Below are 25,315 nucleotides of genomic sequence, written 5' to 3'. Positions count from 1 at the left end.
TCTACCGTAGACCTCCGTACACCACCACGCTCCACATCCTACCACCGCTCATCACTTCCGTCGCGAGTGAGGTGCGAGAGGAGGGGGCAGGGGAGGGGTGGTAGAGGGTCGAGTGGAAGGGGTAAGGAAGAGAGAGAGAGAGAAGGGGGCTAGGAGATTCATCGGTTGGAGAGAAGAAAGGAAGGGACAGAAAGGGGGTTGGGAGATTTGTCGGTGGGGAGGGATATAGAGAGGGCTAGGAGATCCACTGAAGGAAGGGAGGGACGGGGCCGGCGGCAGAGGGAGAGATGGGGAGGGGGCTAGCAGAGGGGGATAGGAGGGGTCTAGCAGTGGAGGAAGAGAGGAGAGGGGGCGGGCGGAAGAGGGAGGCAGGGGACTAGCAGAGGGAGAGAGGAGGGGGCTAGTGGTGGAGGGAGAGAGGGAAGGTGGGCGGAGATAGATAGATGTATGGAGACAGAAGGGATAGCGGAGGGAGGGATCAGAGGCCGGGAGCAGATGCGGAATTTTACTCCAAAGCAAGTTGAATAAAATTTTTGGATCCGAATTGAGAGTATCACCGTTAGTTTGTGTTACGAACTGACGGTGGTGGGTTTTAGCCTCGAAATAGTCGTGAAAATGAGCATCACCGTGAGTTTCGAGGGCTGCTGCCCCTATTTGCTTCAGATCCTAAAGTGAAAAGGTATCACCAATGGTTTATATAAAACCGGCGGTGATGACCTCATCTGTAGAAGCGTATGCATTTCTACATATTAATTTCTATATATTACAATAATTCATTAAGGCCTCATGTCTCTCAAGGAAAAGAGACATGATTAAATATACTAGATAATGAATGAAAAGCCGTTGATTTCATACTTTTCTTATTCCTTGCGACTCACATGCGAGGGCATGTCAGCTTTATTATCGTTACAGCATGAGGACATCCATCTAGAATGGGACACCAGCAAAAGGCTGCTGGAAGAACATAGGCGGGATCACTGTAGCCATCGGGTTGAACATGAACGGTAGTTGCTGTTGCTGCGTAATCTGTGAGATGGCACCACAGTGAGATTGTTGAAACGGCATCATGCTAGGCATCATCCTTGGAGTCCAGTACTGCTGAAGTGGTGAGGTCCACGGTTGCTGCAGCATCATGGATGCCGGTGAGGCAAATCTGCCCATGGCAAGCGCCTGTTGCATCATGCAGTACTGCATGCATGGGTTCACGGCGTACGGCTGTTGCATCATGCAGTACTGCATGCAAGGGTTCATGGCGCCCAATGGGACATAGGTAGCAGTAGTGGCGCTTGCACAAAGAGCAAGAAGTGCAAACAGTGCAAACATCTTGGCTGCCATGGTGTTGCCTTTTGCTTCCTGAAACTAGTAATATGGTGCTGTTGGTATTTTTTGTGGGGGTGATGTGCTGAGCATTCATCTAGGTCCTATTTATAGTGCTTACATGCTACAAACACCGTGTAGGTGTTTTTGTCATTTGCAGAACTGAAAGTTGGAGGGCAGATAAGCTGCAGATGACATGGCATTTGGTCAGATTTGGAGATTTTCCCAACTGTTTTTGGACGCGCATGATTGACTCCATGATATTCAGCACGGGGTACAAGGGAAAAGTATTTTGTTGTTCTTACTTTTGATAGTAGGGTGAGGGTGATATGACGTGTCTGTTAAGGATGAGACGGCCATATTTCAGTTTGTTTTGCTTTTGCCAATGTAAGTTGATTGCATCGTGACAAGCTGAGGTGGATTGAGAAACTTCTGCAAGGGAATTTGTCCAGGGGCTGATGTGCTTTACATGTCAAGTCTGCTGTGGTCTTCTGAAACAGAATTTGTCCATGGCTGATTTCCTTTACATGGCATAACTCATACATAAAGTCTGAGGTGGACTTCTGAAATGGAATTTGTCCAGGACTGATGTCGTTTACATGTCATGCAGTTTGTGCTTGTCTTGGTTCCTCTACTTTTGTGGTTTTATGAGAGAATGCTGCCTGGATGACCCTGCTTTTGCATAGAGACTGGTTTCCACAAACATCAATTGGACACACACAATTTGATAATTATTGTCTCACAGTTCAGGATACACTTCCACTGCAATAGCAGTCTAGTGTTCCGAGGCAAGGCATCCATTCTCCTGTTTGATGGTTTTAGCAAGAATTTTAAACAACTGCGTGTGTTCTTTAAGCTCTTTTTTACCATACCCTTAGCTGTGTATTGTTGCTTCTAACTTCCATTTGTCTTGTACACTTGCAGATGGTAGAAATAGCATATTTATTTGGTGCTGATTCCTGTATCATGAGGTTTGCAGCTGATGTTCATGGTCCTGGATTAGGACGGAATTTAAGCTTCTGGTTTTTAATTTTAGTGGCACTAAGGATGGCAACAGGGCGGTTTCGGGGCGGATATCCGCGGGTTTCGGGTTCGCAGGTTTCGGTTTTGGTTCCTAGTTTTCGCTCACGGTTTTTTGGGTTCGGATACCTGAAATACCGCAGGTTTGAAGCGGGTTTTTAAAATCACCTGTGGAGCTCCATCAGGATCCTAAAATCATTCGGCCCACTAAAAGCCCACTAGCAACCCTACTTATATAACGCACTCGGAACTCCGCACCCACCCAGGCCACCGCACTCCTCATCTCCCTGCTCGCCACCGCGCTAGCCACCTGCAGCTCCTGCCCCGGCCTCCGTCACCGCGCCGCGGTCATCAGTTCCACGGCCTCGCTCGCGGCCGGTGCAGTCAAGGAAGCCTTGGATGAGGCCGGCCTCTTCGGATCCGCCAGCGCCTTGCCCAAGGATGTTGCAGCGGATCTCGTGGGTGTTGCAGCTGCCGCACTCATCCTCGCACTGGTCCACCGCAGGCGCCGCGAGAGGAAGGCGCGCGAGGACAGCGATGCCCGGATCCCGGACAATGTTTCCATGGTGTGACGGCCGGCTCCGATCTATTCGGTTCCGTTTCCATGGTCTACTGATCTCTAACCTCAAGATCGACGTAACGACAATTTGAACAATGGGGAAAGTTGTTTCTTTTGCTCGATTTCGCGTACCATTCTCTGACACTTCGGTGCAAATTGAAAAAGAAAACCCTGATTTTGCTTGCACCTGCAAATTTTGGATCTGAATAAATTTTGTGGATGAACTCTATTGCTTCGGGTTTGATAACTTATGGCCTTGACATCAACAGGAATCCTATCGGAAAACGAGTGCGCGTCATGAGTCATGACGACTGAATAGTTTGTTCTGAGCTCGGCTCATATCATGGTCCAGAGACGTGCTTTACGAGTTGTCGGGCCTCCTTGCTCCATGGATGGCTGTGCATGCACAAAGCCCTGTAAGCCTCAGCCCGCGCGGCTCACGAGCCTCTTGAAGTCTAGTGGAACTACAACGAGTTTCGGTTAATCCGTCGGGTTTCAGGTATCCACGGGTTTCGATTTCGGGGATGAATTTTCACCCGAATTGGTGTTCGGGGTGGATTCAGATTTTAGGTTCGGATTTCGGTTTTGGATGCCCAGACACTTCATCCGATCCAAACCCGCCCCGTTACCATCCTTAAGATGCACATGCTGGGTTAGGAGCAGATGCCTATGCTGAGCGCAAAAAGCTGCCAAAGTAACTAAATTACTTACCATGGCATGAAAATAATAAGGCAAAATTAGCCGGCGAACATCGTTAAAATGTGGCTTTTGCCATAGCCCCATTAAAAAAATCACTAGTAGAGAATTGGCCTTTAGTCCCGGTTGGTAGGGTGCAAATCTCCTAAAAATCCATCCGGGATAAAACAATCGGGACAAAAGACCCCCTTTTATCCCGGTTGGTAATACCAACTGGGATAAAACGGGTCACCACGCTAGGCGCCGCAAAAAAAAAGAAATCCCATGCTCCCAGGAGGGCCCCCACACGCGCACGTCAAGTCACGCGATTTTTCACGCGAAATATGTGCGTGCGCGCTGCGTGGGATTCGAACCCACAACCTCCAGCCTCGCGCGTAGCTTCCTTGCCGTCCCACCTACACACCACATCTAACTATGTAGGGATGCTATCCTTTTGTATTAACTCGTGGGGGACCCTTTTATCCCGGTTGGAAACACCAACCGGGATAAAAGGGGGGTCTTTTATCCCGGTTGGTGTTTCAAACCGGGATAAAAGGTCTCTCAGGGTCTTTTTTCCTACTAGCCTTTGCAACTGGGATAAAAGATCCCGGTTGGTGAGCCCCTCACTAGTGACCGAGCTTTAGTCCCGGTTGGTGAACCTTTTGTCCTGGACCAACTTTAAACCGGAACAAAAGGGAACGCATCGAAAGCCAATTCTCTACTAGTGAATATATCTTTGCCAAAAGACACTAAAATTTAGTGTCAATATGCTGCTGGACACCGTGACTCATATAATAGTACTATTTCTTACTCACATGGGCCACAAAATGCTCATAAGGGACGAGCGTACCCTTGCCTCATCGACATGCTGCTGCACGCACTCCGGCGACGGCTTGTCGTCCCGGATGTGGTGGTCGGCTGGCGACGACGTTGTCGGCGCCGGTGTTGGGCCAGCGGTGCGGGGCCCCGGCAGGAGGAAGTCCTCGCAGAGCTCGCGGAGCACCGTGCTGGGCGCCGGTCTGTACCTCAGAAGCCCGGACGAAGCCATCGGCGGCTGCACCAGGAGGTTCAGGTCCTTGGACACCGGAGAGCCGTACATCAGCTCGCTCCCGGACTGTTCAGATCCTGCACAAGAACAAAAAAGCTTCTGGCCATCTGTTCATCAACAACTTTACGGCAGTGTCTCGAGCAAACAGTACTTCGCCTCCTTCATCTAGAAATTGGACCAAAATCTGTAAAATAGAGAGCTCCCAAATCATGGAGACGGCACGAGCGTGTACCTAATTTCAGCTCAGATCAGGGACCTGAGCTAGCAGTTCTTGGGGTCAGCGGATGGGATGGGATCCACCTGGACCCCGTCTGCTCCACCGAGGCCGAGCTGAAGGCCGGGATCGAGCGCCGCTGGGGTTGAGGGGGGGCAGCCGCGGGTATCGAGCGCTACGGCCCCCCCGATTGGCCTGTGCGCGCCGCGGGGATCCGGGAGCAGGCGTCGTCGGGGGAGAGGGCGTGAATGCCATCGGTAAGAGCCGCCGCCGCTACCGATTTTGTTTCTTGCATTTTCCGCGAGAGACAACGAGTCAACGATGAGTCTGATCGGCAATAGAGGGGGCAAGGGTATTTTGGTCAATTTCGGTGGCTTCCTATTAAAATGTCCTACAGCAAATTAACACTGAATTGTAGTGTCTTTTAGCAAAGACACTTTTTGTTAATGTCTCATAGCAAAAGTCACCTTTTAACGGTGTCCTCTGGCAAATTTTGCCAAGTCATTCAGAGAGTTTTTAATGTAAAGTTCTTGTGCTGAATGTAATAATATTGGAACTTTGGTATGGCCATGTTCAGTGTACTTATGAAGCTCAGCTCATTTACTGGCAAAAAAATAGGATGATGACAAGCAGTTGAATTTAATGAGAATCGTAAATATGTGGTTACATTAGTTCGTTGGGGACTAGTTAAAATCTTCGCATAGAAAAAAAAAATCATTCAACAATCATAATATATCTTGCAAACATATGTTGAAATGGCTTCCTTTTCATTTGGTGAGTAACACATGCTGAATTTGCTTTCTGAAACAATAGCTTTTGTGTGAGGCTAAATTGTTAGGTTAAGGTTTATTTGATCTCGAATAGGATAAAAATAATGGTAACATGGGTTATGCTTTTAGTTATTGAATAATTTTAGTGGTGATGCTAAAATTGTTGGCTGCTGAATCTAAAATTATTCTGATTACATTTTTTGAAAATATATCCTTGCCACGTGTTAAACTTTGCTATAAATATAAAAACCTTGTTTATTAGGTTTTTTAAAACGTGCGTTTGGAGCACCTGCATTTCACTAGTCATTTCAATAAATTCCCTAAAAAAGGTAGTACATGATACTTGGTGACGAGTTTGCTAGAGCTATGGCCTGCATATTATGTGAAGGTAAATTTTACCTAATTGTCTAGCCAGCAATCGTCTATCTTTTATGATTTTCAACGGTATCATTTATGTAAATTCTCTAAAGAAAAATCCATAGATCAAGGTGTCCTTAAAGAGGGCCCTAGTGGCATATATAATTTAATAAAAATGAAATAAATTGTGTTTGGGCAAATCAGGCTTTCGTGCATACATCTATATGCCCACAAGAAGGTTTGAGTAGTTTTAAATATAGAACTAGACATCAAGACGGATTTGACATGAAGACTATGGTGCAGGACGGTGTAGTCTACATGGGAAGACATAAACTAGTCGGGGATTAGAAAAACACTCGTAATAATAAGAATATAACTCATCTAATAAAATCTAACTAATATTCCTGTAACCAACTGACCTGTAACCCTGCCCCCAGCAATAGGTGAGGCAAAGACCCCTCCAAAGCAAAATTCAATCCAACCAACACACAGGACGTAGGGTGTTACGCTATTCAACGGCCCGAACCTATCTAAATCGTGTGTCTGTGTTTACCTTCGAGCTTCTGATCTCAGCGAGCCCCACTAACCAAAACACTACCTTGGGCACCTCCCTCAGTAGGTTGCTAGGTTCAAACACCGAACATATGCTTGTATCAAGCTCGTCCCTCTATTCCTATTTATAAGGTGTATACGCATATCAAGATTCCAATTTTACAATTTTTGACCAATAATTTTAGCAATATTTTTTATTTTTTCAATGATAATTTGATATGGTTGGATTCATAATCAAATGCACTCTCCAATGATTATAAGTTTATAACCATAAATAATATAATATATTATAATATAATATAATATAAATAATCGAAGTCTAATTTGGAAGATCGTGCTATGTCATACCACACCTTATAAATAGTAACGGAGGGAGTAATAGTTAGCTAGGGATAGGATTGTTTGGATGCATGCCTCGCTATAAGATGGTTAATTCTTTATCCTCATTGGTAGGTAATTTCCATTCGTGCACATGTTTATTTTAGTCTTATACCTGATATAAATGAATTAAAGCACCAAACACTACAGAATAGATCGTGCCAAAATAGAAAATTACAATCAAATTCGACAGTAACATGAAACCCCTCAAATGCAGCTTGTGATTGTAATGGAAGCGTATGGCACCATCACGTCTGGAAAATTAGTTTGCCACACTTCGTTTTTGAATAATAAAGAGAAAGATCCATCAACAGCTTGACATTATTCTAAACTCTGATTGACCCTTCACTTGATGGCCCTACTGGAACCATCGCAAACATAACTGAAACCTGCATTGATTCAGAAGGTGAAGCACAGTTTGGGGAACATTGATCAATCACAAGGATGTGGTTACAGAATTTTTATGTGCAGCATGCTAATTCAGAGAGAAGAAAAATAAAAATAATATCATGTTAAATACAAATTTCAGTGGTTTGATGAATTGATGATAAATGAACAACACTGGTTAACATATCAGCTGTAGAACTAGTAGTAACTATGCCTCGATGGCTTTCTTATGGAGATTCTTGATTTCCCCACAAAAGCATCAAGTACTATGGCGTTCTACCATAAAAAGATTTTGAGTTGACACCGAAAAGGGTAAGCCATGCTTGATCATGAAACATGTAGATGTACACTTGTCATATTTGCAGATGAATATAATAGATTGAACTTTACACAATTCGACTTAAATTTAACCTGATTTGTATAGATCCATGTACGGAAAATATTTAGGGAGATATATCGTCTGTCAAACTAGAAATTAGTTAGACAAGCATAGATGCCAATCAGACGAAAGATAATAAAAAGAATGAAATGGTGCATGGCCTGGTGGCCCATGGTCAACATAACTCCAACCACACTTCTAGCATTCACTTGACTACCAAGATAAAATTGATAACCTAAGTTAATGCTAGAGAAGCAAAAGTTTGTTGTCTTGAGTGGCGTGATGAAAGGTGGCAAATTACACTGGTTTTATGTGCTAGCTAATGTAAATAGAGTATCTACCTTTGAGGCTTTGACCATTGATGTGACTACTCTATTTACAACTACAATGAGTCGACCGTATATGCCATTAAGCAAGCAATGTTCTCCAATCTCCAGAAATGCACAAAATGAATTGTTATCTATTATTCAAAATATCAAGCCAACCCTTTTCTAGAATTTTTTTATTTTCCATTCGCTGTTTAGTTCTGCGCACGTGGATGTGTATATGGTCAATTTGCAGATACCTAGATAAATATAAAGTGCAGCTGGTTAATAACTTACCGGATGATTGTTCAAGCTTATTCAATATTAACTTGTATGTCAAAAACACTGAACAACTTTGAGATTTTGGAAACCCTCTCATCAACCCCAACACACTTGGCTTTGACTAACTTAAGGTTTTCAGATACTGAAGCCGGTTGCTCCACTGGATAGTCGTTCCCTTCCAATTCTGTTATATTTTTAAGCACCTGTTATTTTCCAAATACAAAATGCCACGACAACCAATCAGTCATCATAGTTTTGAGAAATAAAAAAATCTGTCTAGAAAATGTGTACCTTATTATTCAATTCAATAGTGAGCTTCTCAAGAATTGGTGAGTGTTGAAGAATGCAAATTAGTGCGCGGAAGTCAGCAGCCACACACCATTCATCAAGCGACAAAGTCTTTAATTTTGTAAATGCTGGGTAACATGCAGTGTCTGTGAACTGAACAGAAAGCAAAAGAGTAAGATCAGTACTTGATATGGCCAATATTTAAGATAACTTAAATCACACGGTAGAATACCACGCTGGAGAACAACACTAGTTATGCCTAAATCAACATCATGGGTTAGCGAGCAAGACCATAAGAATAATACCTTCAAAGAAAACTACATATATGTCTGAAATAAGTTCACCGAAACAAAGAAAATTACAAGCCCTGTTTTGTGGCAACGCACATTAATACCTGCCAGTAGTAAGTCAGCAGTGTCTAGAGTTAGAGTGTTACATATATGTTTACCTTGGCAAATGGAACTTTCAACTCGAGATGTGCGGCACTGGACAAGCCCTGGAGAAGCATGCAACCACCACTATGGTCATCATTGCCAACACAACCTTCACAGAGTCCACAGCATTCCCCACTGTCATCACCTTCCTCACAAGGATAATCATCATTGTAGTAATGGTTGCAGTCTAGCCTGACAATTGCTTTCTCCAGCAACGGCATAGTTTCAAGCACAGGACTTGCACCCACGAGATGCTCCAGTTTCAGCCAGATCAGATTTGGGGCAGAAATACGGGTCCGGGAAGAACTCCTCTCTTACAAAAATTGCAATAACGAATCCGGAGACGCTTCAAGGACTGAGATGAGATCCTCTTAGCACCGATGTCACATGTGAACATCACCAGATCCTCCAAGGCGGGGCATCTCGAAAAATCAAGAATCCTATCATTCAACGTCACGTAACAGAGCTCCAGCCTCGCCAGGTGCGCGGACACGAGAGGCTTCCCCGCCAGCTCGAAGGAGGGCTGCTCGGCCAAGAACTCGATGTCCACCATTAGCACTCGCACACGGAGCTTGGACACAGCCTGGCGAACCCAGCGGTAGGACTCCAGCGCGGTGACGTCGTCGCATCGCCCGACATGGACGTAGATGTCGCACACGTCGAGAGCTCCGCGGAGGTCATGGAACAGGTGGCCCATGAACCTGTTCAGCCACTCGGCACTCACCGCCGGACCGTCGTCGAACACGGTGAAGCGGAGGCTGCGCATGGACTTCCAGTGGTGGCGCCATCCCCTCGCGAGCAGGCTCGTCCGCACGGCCTCCGGCGCCGGAAGGAATCCGAGCAGGTGGTGGATGATCTCGTCCGGGAGGGCGCTGATCCGGTCCTCGCAGCCGGCTTCCATCGACGCCGTTTCTTCCTCCTGGATCCTTATTGGCATTCCGTCGAACATGCTGCGGGCTCTCATATAGAGGTGATTGGGTAGTGGCACAGGAACCCAGGAGACATGGGGGAGCACGAAGAGCCCTTCTCATCAAGTGATGTTCCGTTTGCATTGGAAGTTGGCGCGATTTGCATTCCACCGAGAGCAAGCGAACTGGAGGTCTCCCAAAAGCACGTTCGCATTCATTTCAAAAGTGCGTTATTCTATTTCATCTTTCAATTTCATTTTTCCCGAAAAATCTAATAAAATCGAGAGGTTTGGCATTAACAGAATTGCGTTAGTAGTTCGCATTGAGATTGGACATTGGCTAAGCTTGAGAGAAAGAATTATTTATCTAGTGATGTTCTCATTATAGGCAATTCTCATTATTTTACGATGATCACAGATTAAAAGAAAAGGGCAGAACGCAATCGTAGAGTGCCAATTTTGCAGTATTGATGTATCATGGGATATATGTACTAGTAAGTTTGAAGTGTACATGTAAGCGACATACGACGTACGCGGTGTTTTCTTCACGCACATGTCGTCCCAGCGACCCATGTGCACCCGGAGCCGGATTGCCTTCAGCAAGTCACGGCATAACTGGAGCCCCAAGCCCCCATATCAGATGTCTAGAGCCAATCCAACGGTCGCAATTGGGTTCTGGACTTTGGTTATCGGGCTTCAAGTTACAATGTGACTTGCTGAACTTTATCCGGCTCCTCTGCACTCACCTGCCAAGTTGATGTTTCTAAATAATCAATTTGAGAGATGATGTACTTAATCACACGCTCTTGCCAAGTTCATGAATGATGCATTTAACTCCTAACTTTTCCATGTTGACTTTATTGTTTCAGCTTTGTGATCATTAGAGCTCCCACCCATGGGAGGTCCAACAAGTTCCTGAGTTGCAATAACAAAGAAGCATGTCTCGGATCCCATAACATGGACATGCAGTTGCAGAGGAAGGGGACAATTCCTTTTCATGCCGCCATGCAAGGCCCAACCTCCCGCCGGCGCGTGCTACCCATGTCGTGCCCCTCGGCGGTGGCGGCCCTAGCCGGCATCCTGCGGCGATGATGACCTCCCGCCGGCGCGTGGCACGTCCGCGTACTGGTGGCTGAAGAGCTCCCACTTGCACGTCATCGAGGCCTCGAACGCATACGCCTCCGACGGCGATGACGACGACACGCCCCGCCTCAAGATCGATGTGCGGCACTAGGACCTCCTAATCGGAGTGCCTGAGGCTCGATTTGGTGGGAGGGGAGATTAATCCGGCGATGAGGACCTTCACCTGGATGGAGAATAGCTTGACCTGGCCGGCAGCAGCTCAATCGTGCGGCAACATCTCCATCCGACCGTTCCATGGATGTGAGGTACGAGCGTCGCAATAGCCTGAAGGAGGAGCAGGGAAGAGGTGCGAGCATAGAGGAGTCGCAGCCAGGAAGGAAATAGAAGATGGGGCATGTGGTACAAGGAGGAGCTCGCCAAGTCTCAATGGGAAACTAGAGCGGAAGAGATGCGCCACTACTGTGAGAGGAGAAAAGCACCATGGTTAGAGGAAAGTGACAATGGAAAAAAGGATGACGCATTTTTTTATTTGCTGGGAGAGGAGATAAATGTGCAATTAATGAAAGGTAGCATGGTAATTTATTTTTAACAACTAGTATTTAGATAGTGGATCCAAACACTTGTTGCTAGCTCGCTAAAAAAAATCTCTACCCTTTAACTAGCTAAACTTTAGATGGGTGGATCAAACAGGACCTGACCCTAGTTTATTGAGGTTTGTGGATAAATAAAACGACCTCCTCTTCGGCTGAGTATTCGAGAAGATGCTAGAACGGTGACCTTTTCTTCTACAAATCACTAATTATGCATGTTCAAGAAAAATCCCCTACAAGAGCAACCATTAAAATTTGTTTAACAAACTTAGTCCAGAACAAACACGCGTTCTGCGGATCGTACGAAGAGGAGTAAATCTGAAATATCATTGTCGATTGGTTCCATCTCATGTCTACGGCGACGGACGCGCCAGGTCTCGTCCCGTTGGGCGATCTGCTATACCCTAGGGCCTCGACTCGATCACATCCGATCGGATCATGGCCACAGCTACGGCGGACGCGGCGTCTTCCAGCTGGCCCTCTACCTCCCGTCCGATCTGCTCCGTGAGGTCTCGCGCCGCCTCCACGCAGCCGCTGAATACGTCCGCTTCCACGCCGTCTGCGAGCCATGGCTTGACACCTTCCCGCGGGCGCCGTGCCGCCCCGCTGCGTTCCTGCCATGGCTCCTCGCGCCGCCCGACGCCAGCGGCGGCCAGAGGAAGGCTCGCTGCATCTTCTCCTCGAGCCGCCGCACGATGCATATCCGAGACAGGAAGTTCGTGATCAGCGCTGAAGACGGCGTGGCCGCCATGCCCCTGGATGCTTCTCCGGAGAATAGTAGCCTCCGCAGCCCTCTCCTCGCATCCGGTTCCGGCACCCATCAGTTGCCTCCCTACACTGATGAGATCAAGTCATGGTTGGACAGCGCAACCGGTATAGTCTCTGGCGATGGCACAATCCTTCTATTTGCATTTGGTAGCTGGTGTTACTGTGACGTGAAGGTAGCACTTCTGCATCCTGGCGACACGACATGGACGACATTGGGTCGAAAGAATGGTCCATACATTTATAGCGGTGACTTGGAGATTTGCTGCGTGGTGTATCGCAACCACAAGATCGTGCTATGCCATGGATCCTCATATCGACGAAGCCCAAAGCCGCCCCCAACTACCAGTAGAGGCAGTGGAGGCAGATGCCCGATGAACCCGGCATGAAAATTGAGTCCAGCCACACCGTGGAGTCTCGCGGTGAGCTGCTTTGGGTGTTTGTTCAAATTAGGACCAAAAGTCCAGCCATTTTTTTTTCCAGTAGTTTGTCATTTCAATGTCTAGTGTGATACCTTTATTTTTTTTATTAGAATCTTCATGAGAGGGCCGATTGGTCCAAGAAAAACACGCATATTTTCTGTGATCTTACTGTTGAACAAATAAGGGCAGGGAATTGTTGTAATGGAACAATGTCACGTAGAGGTTATAATATCATGAGACAAGGATTTCTCTTTAAGACTGGACTCAACCTTAGTGTCAAGCAATTGAAAAACAGATGGACACAATGCAAAACTTTATATTCGTTCTAGAATATGTTGCAAACTAGTACCGCTTTAGGTTGAAGAGCTGATGGCACTATCATAACATCTGCAACATGGTGGAAAAGGGAGTTAGAGGTAAATGAATCACTTTTCTATCACATGTACTGCTCTATTTCTTTCTTCTTGTTATGTAATTGATTACTTGTTTGTGGTTTTCAGGGAAAATCTAAATGCAATGGGACGAAGAGGATGATGATAGAGATGAATATGATCGAAGAGTACAAGCCTATATATTGGAGTGTTAGAAGAAGGGGAGAAAAATCATAACTATGGCTGCTACCATGATGGGTATGTACCATTTTGACACTTACATGAACAAAGCAGAATATAGAGTAGCAACAGAAACTGGATTTGAATGGGTCATAAAGACACTAGGAAAGAGGACAGCTTGCTTCAATATGTTTAGGATGAGTCAAGATGTGTTTCTGAGGCTCCATAGTTTGCTAGTTGAGTCATTTGGATTGAAGTCAACTAAGAGGATGTCATCTATGGAGGCTGTAGGGCTGTTTCTATGGATATGTGGTGCACATCAATTTGTTAGACAAGCTGAAGACCGTTTCACTAGATCACTAGAGATAATATGTAGAAGTTTGATAAAGTACTACAGAGTGTGAACAAGCTAGCAGTTGATATCATTAAGGCAAAGGACCCTAAGTTTAGGAGTGTGCATCCTAGGTTGCAATCCCCTAGGTTTACTCCATTCTGTGACAATTGCATTGGAGCAATAGACGGGACATGTATTCCTATTGTAGTGCCAGCTAGCAAGGTAGTACAATATATGGGAAGGTATGGATACACAAGTTAGAATTTGACGGCCATATGTGATTTTGATATCAGGTTTACTTTTGTGGTGGCAAGATGGCCTGGGTCCGTTTATGATATGAGGGTGTTCAAAGATGCCACTGACAAGTTTGGAGACAATTTCCGCATCCACCTGAAGGTAATGATGAGTTCTTATATGTATTGTCTCATTATTGCAATTCTTGTCATGTGACTTACATAATCCATGTATTATGAATGTGTAGGCAAGTTCCACCTTGTTGACTCGGGTTACCCAAACCGACCGTGATATCTTGCACCGTACAAAGGAACAAGTACCATTTGCCGGAGTTTAGACAAGGGCCAATGCCAAGAGGTAAAAAAGAACAATTTAATTATGCACATTCTTCACTTCGTAATGTCATTTAGCGGTCATTTGGAGTTCTAAAGATGAAGTGGAGGACATTCGTTGACCTACCTAGTTATCCTATGCTAAAGCAAAGTCATATAATTATTGCGTGCATAGCACTACACAATTTCATTTGAGAGAGTTTTTTGGGGATGCGAACTTTGATTTGGTTGATCATGATGAGAATTATGTTCCATTTTCTGAAGGATCGTCTTCTGATGGAATTGTATCAAATACACGCCATGGACACGAATATCAAAATATGAATCAATTCTGTGATCGAATAGCCGATGGTTTGTTTTGTAGGTCGTATGTTGTATGGATGATTTTTTTCCGATTGTATGAGTGTATGAATGTGTATGAAATATTGTATGAACGTTTTTTCCAAAGTGTATGAACATGTGAGAAAGAACCAGAACAGTCCTCGGCGCCAGGAGTGAACCGTGCTTTGGCGCTAAAAGTTTCGACGCTAGGGAGTTGGCACTAGGGGCAACAGGTGGGATGAGAGAGTTTGGGGCTAGGGTAAAAGGATCTTCCTTCTATAGCATATAGCATTTAATGATTTTAATCCATTTTAGTTTATGTAACCAAATAGCACTTTAGTCCACTTTTCCTGACTAAACTTTAATCTATGGGCCTTACTGCATTTACTGCTCCTCCGATCCCCACCACCACCAGTCTAGCACTCACTGCTCCCCTCTTCTTGCTCCTGGAGAGTGGAGAGCAGAAAGATCGCCGCTCGCCGCCGACGGGAGGCCAGGAGCTTAGCTACACCGTGAAGGTGAGGTGTTGTCTGTATTTCGGTAACGGGAATCTCAGCATATCTCTCTCTCTCTCTCTCTCTCTCGCCATTGCTCATGTTCTTGCGCTCGTCATGTTCCACAGCCTCCGCGCGCACGCAACGTGTTCGACGGAATGGCTCGCAGGAGCAGGGCCAAGAGAGCGCCTCGCCCCGGCGGCCAGGACCTGATCAGCACGCTGCCGGACGGCGTCCTCCAGCACGTTTTCGGCTTCCTGCCGGCCGACGAGGCCGTCCGGACGAGCGTGCTCGCCCCGCGCTGGCTCCGCCTCTGGAGGTCCATGGGCCGCCTGCGCATCGTGTCCGCGGGGAGGTGGAGGAGCGTCGACGACTTCAACGAGTTCGTGGACCGCCTGCTCCTGCGCCGAGAACCAAACCTGGTCTTGACGAGGTCGAGTTTCAGGTGATCTGTTCTTGCGCCGTGACGATATACACATCAACATTTGGATCCGGTCATGCTCTGCTGTGCCAAGCTTCCGCACTCTCTGCTCGTCTCCCTACTGTTTAACTCGTCCCACTAGCTGGATTTGATGCTCTCATGGCTGTTCGCGGCTTCACGCTGGATGGCCCCACTATTCACTCCCAGAGTTTGACAAAGCTGGAGCTGTCCAATGTGCTTCTGAACGGCAACTTCCTTGATTTTTCAAGTTGCCCTGCATTGGAGGATATAACCATAACAAATTCCCAGCTCAGCACTCAGAAGATCCTGTCCAAGTCTGTAAAGCGCCTGACCATCAGACAATGCTATATAAATTTTAGTACCAGGATGCATATTTCTGTCCCTAACATCGTTTGGCTGCACCTCCATTGTTTCGGTTCTGCTGCTCCTTTGCTAGAATGAATGCCTTCATTAGAAACTGCCTTTGTCAAGCATCCCTTCTTCCTTGATGACTACTGTTCCAAAGGCTAGCTATTTGGGAGAATGCTGTGGTGTTTGCACAAGATGCCGTGGTAACGATGAGTATAGTGATCGATGTCTCCTTCTTGAAGGTTTGTCAAGCGCTACGAACTTGGAGTTGATAGCCCAACGTGGAATGGTATTGCAAATTCTTCCATCTTCACTCTAGTCTATCCATGTAGTTTGTTACTCCCTTCATTGAGCATCCACAACCATCTTTTTGTGTTGATTGATGCACATTTAGGTTTCACATACAATGCAATTAGATTGGCTTTTGCAACATTACGAGTGACAGTCATATATGGGAAGGATTATTTGTTAGGATTTTTTTTCTCCCTGTTCTAAGCTGTGTCTGTTACTTTTGTTCTAGTTCTAACGTAATTCATCGTAAAGATTGTGATGTGGCATAATATTTTACTTTCCTGCTCAGTGCACGAAGTATGTAAATTCCAATAAGGATTTAGTCTTGCATTGTCAACATATCAGCACTTTTATGTGGACTGGTTTCTTCTAAACCTATGGCTTTTAAAACAGTTCCTTGATTGTCTTACTATTTTGTTCTTTGCTTAGGTTATTTTCCACAGAGACTTGAGATGGTGCCCTACGTTTAGCAAGTTAAAGACATTACTGCTGAATGAATGGTGTGTTGCTATTGACGTCCATGCACTTGTTTCCATTCTTAAGCACTCACCGGTTCTTGAGAAGCTGATCCTTCAACTAATCAAGGTATTCCTTTCTAAAATGATATATACTAAAGCTATTGCTCATGATGAATTGATAGCTGTGAATGACTTTGTTATTCATTATTGACTGATGTTTGGTGAACATTTTTCTTCCTTCAGGGACCTGAAACTTTAATAGAATTAGAAGGAATCTATGACCCAACGGAGTTAGAAGAAACAAATGTTCCAACAGAGCAACTACCTGCAATATCTGAACACCTTAATGTAATTGAAATCAGGTGTGGAAAGGTTAACTGGAGGATTTGCAAAGTTCTAAGGTTTATGAGTAGTTTTGGCTGACAGATTCAGATCACACCGGACAGCAGACCATCAACATGTGAGTTGGTACTCGTTTTCCTTTTCGTAATTCAGAATACAAGTGCAGCCAAATATAATCTTGATATGAGAAGGTGGAAATAGCCATCTGATGTCATAACTCGAATACTAATCATCATATTTTGCAATCATACTTTTTGCTCAATTTCATGTTTATAGCACATACCTACATATCTGAAAGGACTGAATTAAAGCATGTGTTGTCCACTGCTCTATTTAGTTCTTCAAGTTACTAGACAGTTTCATTATCTAGATGACTTCCATCTCAAGGTTAATTTATTTTGTTCAATTTTGTGCAGCTTTCAGTTTTGAGTAGCGGTAAGATACTCTAGGATGTTCGGGGTAACCTACTGTCGACTGCTGTTGAAGGAAGCAATAGGGCTGAAGTTTGTTACTGTCTTTTGTCGGCAAACCTTAACTATGACGGTCGTAGCATTATTAGCAGCGTAGAATCGAGACAATAATATTTGCTTAAGCCATTTAGTTGCTCTTGTGCTTTCTGATATATGATTGTGTACTCAGCTGGCTGGATCTAAGTCTATTTTGCTGTAAAAGCGTGGAACTGGTGGCTGACCTTGCCCTTGCAATATATCTGCTGACAACCCTATTTGACCCTATATGTTTGCGCTACTGTCGTTGAAGCAAACATTTGATTGGCACGTAGCAAAAAACTTTCACAAGAAAACATTTCACTAGATCGTTCCTTACTGGTCACCCTTTTATTTCTGTTACTAGCTAGTTTGATGAAAAAAGTTGGTGAATGTCGCGGCCGACGGCCGTCAGCATGGCATGATGTCATATTATGGCATCTGATTTTCAGTTTCTTATTTGAACTTGTGCTCGTAACATTGCTTGATCGTGCTGGAAATATATTGCGAGATACGAATTATGCTCGAATTGGCACATTGATCTTCTATCTGGACTGCCTGTATGATGTCAAATACGGCTTGATCCCTGCTTGAGGCATCCAAAGACGACACAGTAGTCTCTGTTAGTGAAAAAGATAGTGGCGTCTTGGTCTCCCACCTAGACCCAGACCCAGAGGAAGCAGGGGGAAACCAGGACTTATCATCCGAACCTCGCATCAGAGCATTAAACAAATGAATTATTGGGTATGAAACTTGTTTATTGCATTCATGTTGTATTTGCCCTTGGTGTTTACTGAGTGAAAAATGTAGGCCCAAAACCTCTCTTCAAACCTGGCTTGCACCGTCCTTCTCTCTCTTCTCTTCTCCTTAGCTGCTAGTTGAGCTTGGCTGCCTTAGCAGAATGGCAGTGGCAAATGGGTTGCGTGAGTAACAGGTTAAGATGATAACACAGGATGCCATACCCATGTTAAATGATGGTTACACAGTACAGTACATATTGTGTACCTGAAATATCAAGTTCGGGATTTGGGTTGCATCTTAGGGCACGCACAACAGTTACGGAGAATCTGCTCTCGATCTATAGCATGTCCAAGTCAACTGTAGATGGTGATTATAGACTAACCACCAAACAACCTTTGCTATCCCCTTTTCCCATGTGCCCTGAGCCAAGCCAGCGGGCCGGTTTGTTCTGCTCTGCTGCTCACCGGCGGACCGGTGAGGCGTCCCTCCACGACCCGCAGTGGACCAGCAAACGGCTTGCCACCGCCCCAGCCCATTGACCACGCTCTCTTCTCCTGTGCGGTGGCTCGGCAGCCACGGTCTCCACACCACCTGTTGCACCTCCGCCCTCCATGCGCGTTGCTCAGCTCCACCATGGTTCCGCCGCTAGCTCCGCCCCCACTCCGCAGCCCGGCTCTTCAACAGTTTTGGGCTTTCAACAGTAACTGTCTTTTACCCTCTGCCCTCCCATTTGCCCCAATCATTTTTTCCCAGGTACTCTTCAAAAGTTTTTCTCTGTGGCAACTTTCTGCGGATTGCCGTGGTCAACACAATGACACAGTACGTAAATATCTTAAGAGACTATATGCCAAGCATATTGATTTCATTATAATCAACCATAGCATTAAGGCAGTAAGAATTTTTTTTGGACAACATGAACTGACATAGACGAAACACAAAAACTTCCGGTCCCACATGGCCAGACATCCAAAATGTATTGGTCATTGGCCACCATTTCACGCATCTCAAGTTGCAGAAATTGACGTCAAATACAGAGCTGCATTTTCGTTCTAAATTCCAATATTACTATAGTATATACATTTTAGGAAAACCAATAAGGGTTTCCAAAAACACAATAAGTTCACTGTAGTAAGAGGACATATGCTACTAGGGTTTTTCATGCTAAAAGGAAATGGCGGGTATCTTGAGCAAGCTAAACTGGCTAGGTCGTTGCAAAATAGCAGAACTAGTACAGCAAAAATAAGGTACTCCTTGATAATCCAAACAACTAATGTGTGACCAGTAAATTGGTCCTACGTCATGTGCAACAGAACAATCTCACTGAAAAAAAACAGCATTATTGATTTATTATAATATCAAAGCTTCCCTATGATGGCACTTAGCCAGCATTTCCTAATTTACTACTTCCTCCGTCCCAAATTACTATTCATTTTGGCTTTTCTAGGTATATAATTTTTGCTACGTATCTAGATATAGCATATATATATATAGATGCATAGTAAAGTTTATGCATCTAGAAAAGTTAAAACGAATAATAATTTGGGACGGAGGGAGAATTAATTGGTGGAAGATCCATCTCCGGCTCAAACCATCTTTTCCTTGAAACTAAAACCTGTGCACATATGAAAAGCATCGTAAGCACTAAGGATGTCAACTCTGAAATGAGAAAAATAATGGCAAGGAAACGCGAGATACAGTAATAGACCAAAATGTAGTATAAATTTTTAATTTAACAAAATTGCAGAATAATCTAAAACTGGAGAGCTGTCGTGTGATAATAGAGGTACAACAAATACTCCAGTCCATTGCTTGCTCTGTTCAAATTAAATGTGATGATTCAGAAACCACATGATTTTTTACATGTATCTTTGTCACCCTTTAGTTAAATTTTTGGTCTTAAGCTGTGAACTTATTATTTTCAAATATATTTTTCATGATAAATCATATGATCATGTACATGGATAATCTAACTTGTCTTTTATGTAATTCTCAAAAAGAGGTAGTAGTTTGTTAGTTTCGACTTTTGAAGTGGTTGCATTCAATTTTCTGCAGTGCAAACGACTGTACCAACAAAAACCAGGCAAATCCTGAGGATCAGCTGCACCCAAAAACAGAATTCAAGTTTATAAGGCCTTGTTTGGATCCAGGGCTAAACATTAGTTGGCTAAAACTTAGCCCCCGATGATCCAAACAGTAGGACTACAGGTGGGCTAAAAATTAGCCAAGCTCCCAACTAATCTTTAGTTCATTAGTCCTCCAAACCAAGCTAATGGGGGCTAATTTAAAAAATAAATGGCAAAAGATCAAAAATACCCTCCCACTAAAATCTTACTATTTTCTCTCCTACACCCCCTAAGGATAAAAGAGACTTTTACTAATAAATAGGCTAAAAATTAGCTCTAGCTCTAAACAAGACAGGACTAATTTTAACCAACTAAAGTTTAGACAGGACTAAATTTTAGTTTTAGTCTATCCAAACAGGCCCTAAGGTCAGTATTGAACCTTAATAGAATTGGAATCAGATGACATCATCCCTTACTTACATGCTCACATAGAAGTTAGGGCCCATTTGTTTGGCAGGAATTAGGCTGAATTGGAATTCCTTTCCTTGGCCGACCTGTTTGGCTGCACATGGAATTGGAAATCATTTTTTCGGTGATTTCCACGGGCTGATTTCCTTGCCTGTGACACATTCCGGGCCTAAAACGAAGAAATTGATTCCATCCGACTCGCCTCCCCTCCCCGACACCGCGCCGCCTCCCTCTCCCGACTCCCCTCTATCCCGACGCCGCACCCCCTCCTTCACCGCCTCCTCCAGCGCCCCCTCCTCGCCTCCCCCGACTCGCCTCACCCCTATGCTGCCGCCGCCCTCAACTCTGACTCCCCAAGCGCGGCGCCGCCGCCTCCCGCGCCACAGCCCCTCGCGACCACTTCCTCGATGGCGAGGTAAACCTCCTCCAGTTTCCCTCCTCCATCTCATTCTCCGCATCACCCCTTCCCTTTTTCTTCCTCACCGGCTCACCCCTTCCCCTTGAACAAGCCGCAGATCTGCAGGGGAGGTGCCACCAGCAAGCAGGCTGGGAGCAGCAGCAACGGGAGCCGCCCCATCCACGTCTCTACGGACGGCATCTTCAACATTCCGACCACACGCGTGCTCTCCACTAGCAAAGAAGCTGTACGTCCCAATCCCTTCTGCCCATCCCCTCTGCTACTCGAGCCAGCAAAGAAACTACTAGTTAGTTGCATCAGATTCTCACTGTCAATTTGGAAGGCCATTGCTCTTGCTCCTAGTAGTAGACCGCACTTTCCACAAAATGCGACACACGAATTTGTTAATTTTGCCGTAATTCTGCTGTCAAATCGAAAGGCCATCCTCTTGCTCTAAACAATTTCTACAATTTCGTGCACTATCGACTGCTAGTGCTAATTACATGGAGGGCCTTTGGTGCTTCTCTGCTAGTGCTAATTATGTGACATGCTCTTAGATTCTTCATCCTGTGTGCTGCCATTAGTTTAAATTTGGTAGAAGCTGAAATCTCTTCGTAGATTATTATGTGCTGCCATTCTGATATCCCGTGGAGTTGCATATCAACTACTAGTGCTAGCATTTAGTTTTATCTGTCAACAACAGTTAAGCATCGGGCAGCCCTTATCTAGCATTTAGTTGGTGCAGCTGTGCAAGTGATGTTCCTGTTGTTTTTATTTTTTGTCTTCTGCAGCATTTTGCAGGCTGTCTATGTTTCTGCTTAGTTTTGTGAAATAGTGTAGCATTTTGATGATAAATTAAAACATTCCTTTTTGCATATGTGCTTTAGATGCCTGATAACAACATAGACTTGGTTAATACAAGCATAGAGCAAATAAGAGAGATGCGTAGGAAGAAGAGAAAAAGAGTGGCTGTTTTATTTATTTCTGCTGTCATGAGCATGATTGTGCACTGGTATCAGCGCAAGAGACCTAGGCATATCCTTGATCCGGATGAAGTGGCTGAGAGAAATGTTGCTGTTCGGAAACAAATGCTAAGGAATCTGTACCAAGGATCAAATGTTTTTTGCTATGATAGTTTGTGCCTAACTAAGAGATCATTTTCTGACCTATGCGCCATCTTACGTGAGAGGTGCGGTATGTGTTTGATGAAGTGGGTATGATTACCAATGTTCAATCATCAAATGAATGGAGCAATTTTAGGGATACCAAAGCTAACCAAATGTTTACTGATTACCAAGTGAGACGTGGTCAATGTATGATAAATTCTATCATCAATGCATGCTCAAATTTATGATATTGGTGTTGCTCCTATTTATTTTACTGATAACCTTTGTGAACTTTTTTCTGTAGGATATGGAGGAGGGCAAGAAGTTAGGCTCGGGCAGGGGTTACATTTCTTGGAATGACGACATGGATAAGGCTCTTCTTGATACATTTGTGGAGTATTATAACAAGGATGACAAATGCCAAAATGGGTGGAAGTCTCATGTCTATATAGCTGCTATCAAGAATGTCCGAGAAAAGTGTAATGTGGATATCACAAAAGACAACATCATGGCGAGAAACAAGACCTTTGACAAACACTACACTATCATCAATGGTATGCTGGAATCAAGTGGATTTGGTTGGGAATTGATCAAAAACAAAATATCTGTTGATAGTGATTCTATATGGGAAGAATATGTGGCGGTAAGTTTCAAAAACCACTGATTTACTTGCTTAACTTGCTTCTCTTTACAAGCAGTTTTCGTTTTGTTGGACACAATCACATATGAGGTTATCCTTATTTTACACATGGTATGGTATGAATCTACTAGGTGGGCTTGGCATATAATTGAAAGCTTTTTGTATGGTATGAATCTATTGTTGAAAACAGTGTGTAGTGAATTATGTTCGTTACCTGTGTTCCTGAACAATTCTGTATGCCTCCTTGTCACTGTATGTTTTGTTACTTTTTTTATTAATAGTGTGACATCTTTAGGTTGTTCTTGAAATGAAAGTATACTCTCACTGCACAAGAATTTATTGGCCAGAATAGTGGCTTGGATTGGTCCGATCCTAGTCGGCAAGTGCACGGCTCCTACAAGGCTGAGAATCTTGCGTGAGGAAACTAGAGACCACTAGCATGAACAATACCTGTCCATACTCTGCAATTTTTGAACTTTAGATGCACCTGTCTCTTTGCTAGAATTGCAAATTAAGTATGAAACATGAATGGACATCATTTAGTATTGTTGTGTAGCACCATACAATGGTTTTGTAGTTTTGTGGATTCTAGAAAAGGATTCTCACAAATGATAGTTGTCAGTTATACCTTTTGTTGTCAGTTCTATAAAAGGAGCCATGGATGTGTTTCAATTTGTAGATATTCATTGTGCAAAATGCGACTAGAGCTGCTAGTATGTGTATTTCTAGTAGTAGAAGCTATGCAGAAGTTCCTGTATTTGAACTATAGTATGTAAATTGGTCTGTATGTGTCTAAACTGGTCTGTATGGGAACTACAATGATTGTACTTCTATTTGGGTTCAGTACATACTTCCTCTACACTTGTTTTCTAACCAAGTGCATTTATTTTCTGTAGAAAAACAAAGAAGCTACTGGGTACAGGCACAAGACTGTCTTGTACTAGGACTCAATTAGCTTGGTGTTTTGCAAAAACCATGCTACTGGTGAAGCGGCAAAGACTGCAGCTGAGAGCTCAAAAGACATGAGTAAGGAAGATCTTAGTAACAAAAAGCCCACGTCATCAGCAACTTCAGGAAGTTTAAAGAGGCAACGGTCAGGTGACTCTTTTACCTCTATGATAGTTGAAAAAATGGACAAATTTGCTGAAGCACTCAAGAAGGAAGCCCTTAAAGGCCCAACATCAAAAGAAATTCTAGACGCACTGTATCAGGTACAAGGATTGGATGAAGACACTTTGTTGGACCTATTTGATATCCTAACCAGTGATGCACGCAACTATGAGTCTCTGTTAGCGCTTGCAAAGAAGATGAGGAAGAGGTGGCTCCTAAAACAGCTCAAGAAGTGAAAAAAATTAGTTCATCTATAAATTATACTATCAAGTGATGGATAATGTGTATTGAACTTGCATTGCCTTGTAATAATATGTGGCTTCAACTATATGAAAGTTTAGATACTGTGTCTGTATTGCTTGCATTGTCAAGATAATATGTCTATCATGATCTCATACTATGTCTGTCATGAATGTTTAGATAATATGTGGCTTCAACTTGTCATGATTGTAATCTCCTTTGACATGTTGCAAGTAATCAGATATGTCTGCCATGATTGCATTGTCAAGTATGAATGTATATCAGCATTGTAGAGAGAGAAGCTTATCTGCTTTTTGGAGATAAACATTCAAATTACTAGTGTATGATGGGATGAAATACTCTAGTGTTCACCTGGTTGGAAGGATGAGAGGGAGATGAGAGAGAGAGTTCGGAAGAGAGAGAGAGGTGATAGTTCGGATGAGAGAGAGGTGAGAGTTCGGATGAGAGAGAAAGCAGCTTAGAAGGATGAGAGAGAGAAAGCGGTATTCAGCTGGATGGAGGAAATTTCATATATTACTAATAATGCATCCAAACAACATTTGGAATTTAATTCTAAGAAAAACTTTCTTAGTACAACCAAACAAGAAAATTCAATTGAAACAAATTCTACGAAATCTATTTCCTATAGAATCTAATTGCTAGAATATGATTCATGGAATGAGTTTCAATTCTAGGGAAACAAACGGGCCCTTAGCTATATTCATTAATGTTCAGCAAGGAGAAAGAAGAAAAAACAAATTTGATTATCGCACGTTTCTGTACTAGAACTCTTTGAGATGATGAGAACATGTTCAGGGAAACTAATAGCATAATGATGAAATATACCATAGAAAGTGAAAATTAGGAGGGGAAGAGGGATGAAGATCCATGGAAAACACTCAGACACTAGTTATATACTTCGTCCATTTTTATATATTGTTTTTTGAAGGGAATCAGCAAGGGAAGCCCCTACCCCTATTATATATATATGAAAAAAGAATATTTTCATTTTACAAAGCCCAAGGCTCAAAGAAAAGAGGTAAACTATATACTATTCAACCAAAGTTTTAGCTTAACTTCTAGAGATGGCTTGGCCCTTAGGACGACCATCTTAACTTCCTCCGTGAAGCTGGATTTCCAGGTCACAAAAAACAAAAGACCCCCAACAAAGACTATACTGTTCCTA

General features: G+C 43.9%; 2 protein-coding genes and 1 pseudogene across 2 annotated transcripts; 2 read left to right on the top strand and 1 right to left on the bottom strand.

Moving 5' to 3' along the window:
- Nucleotides 1-758: 758 nt before the first annotated feature.
- Nucleotides 759-1,500, bottom strand: LOC117834789 (uncharacterized). The gene has a single exon (XM_034714333.2). It carries the CDS (start codon nucleotides 1,333-1,335, stop codon nucleotides 928-930), a length of 408 nt encoding a protein of 135 aa, XP_034570224.1. The 5' UTR covers nucleotides 1,336-1,500; the 3' UTR covers nucleotides 759-927.
- Nucleotides 1,501-14,654: 13,154 nt separating this feature from the next.
- LOC140220196 (uncharacterized) lies at nucleotides 14,655-17,214 on the top strand. Its single transcript, XM_072290224.1, has 5 exons — nucleotides 14,655-15,436; nucleotides 15,562-15,758; nucleotides 15,895-16,077; nucleotides 16,509-16,664; nucleotides 16,781-17,214. The coding sequence occupies exons 1-5, from the start codon at nucleotides 15,157-15,159 to the stop codon at nucleotides 16,958-16,960; spliced, it is 996 nt and encodes a 331-aa protein (XP_072146325.1). The 5' UTR covers nucleotides 14,655-15,156; the 3' UTR covers nucleotides 16,961-17,214.
- A 4,811-nt stretch (nucleotides 17,215-22,025) lies between these two features.
- Nucleotides 22,026-24,125, top strand: LOC140220195 (uncharacterized; annotated as a pseudogene).
- The last annotated feature ends 1,190 nt before the right edge of the window (nucleotides 24,126-25,315 follow it).

Source organism: Setaria viridis, chromosome 8 (genome assembly GCF_005286985.2).
Source record: "Setaria viridis chromosome 8, Setaria_viridis_v4.0, whole genome shotgun sequence".
Classification (NCBI taxonomy): domain Eukaryota; kingdom Viridiplantae; phylum Streptophyta; class Magnoliopsida; order Poales; family Poaceae; genus Setaria; species Setaria viridis.
The sequence above is the reverse complement of the archived record's forward strand: the minus strand, read 5'-3'. Positions and strand labels throughout refer to the sequence as shown.

Bases quoted from the DNA above. Each gene is read 5' to 3' on its own strand.
- LOC140220196 (XM_072290224.1), top strand. From the start codon at position 15,157: ATGGCTCGCAGGAGCAGGGCCAAGAGAGCGCCTCGCCCCGGCGGCCAG. The intron at 15,437-15,561 runs GTTTCAGGTGAT...TCGTCCCACTAG, and splicing joins CCTGGTCTTGACGAGGTCGA to CTGGATTTGATGCTCTCATG. The intron at 16,665-16,780 runs GTATTCCTTTCT...TTCTTCCTTCAG, and splicing joins TGATCCTTCAACTAATCAAG to GGACCTGAAACTTTAATAGA.
- LOC117834789 (XM_034714333.2), bottom strand. From the start codon at position 1,335: ATGGCAGCCAAGATGTTTGCACTGTTTGCACTTCTTGCTCTTTGTGCA.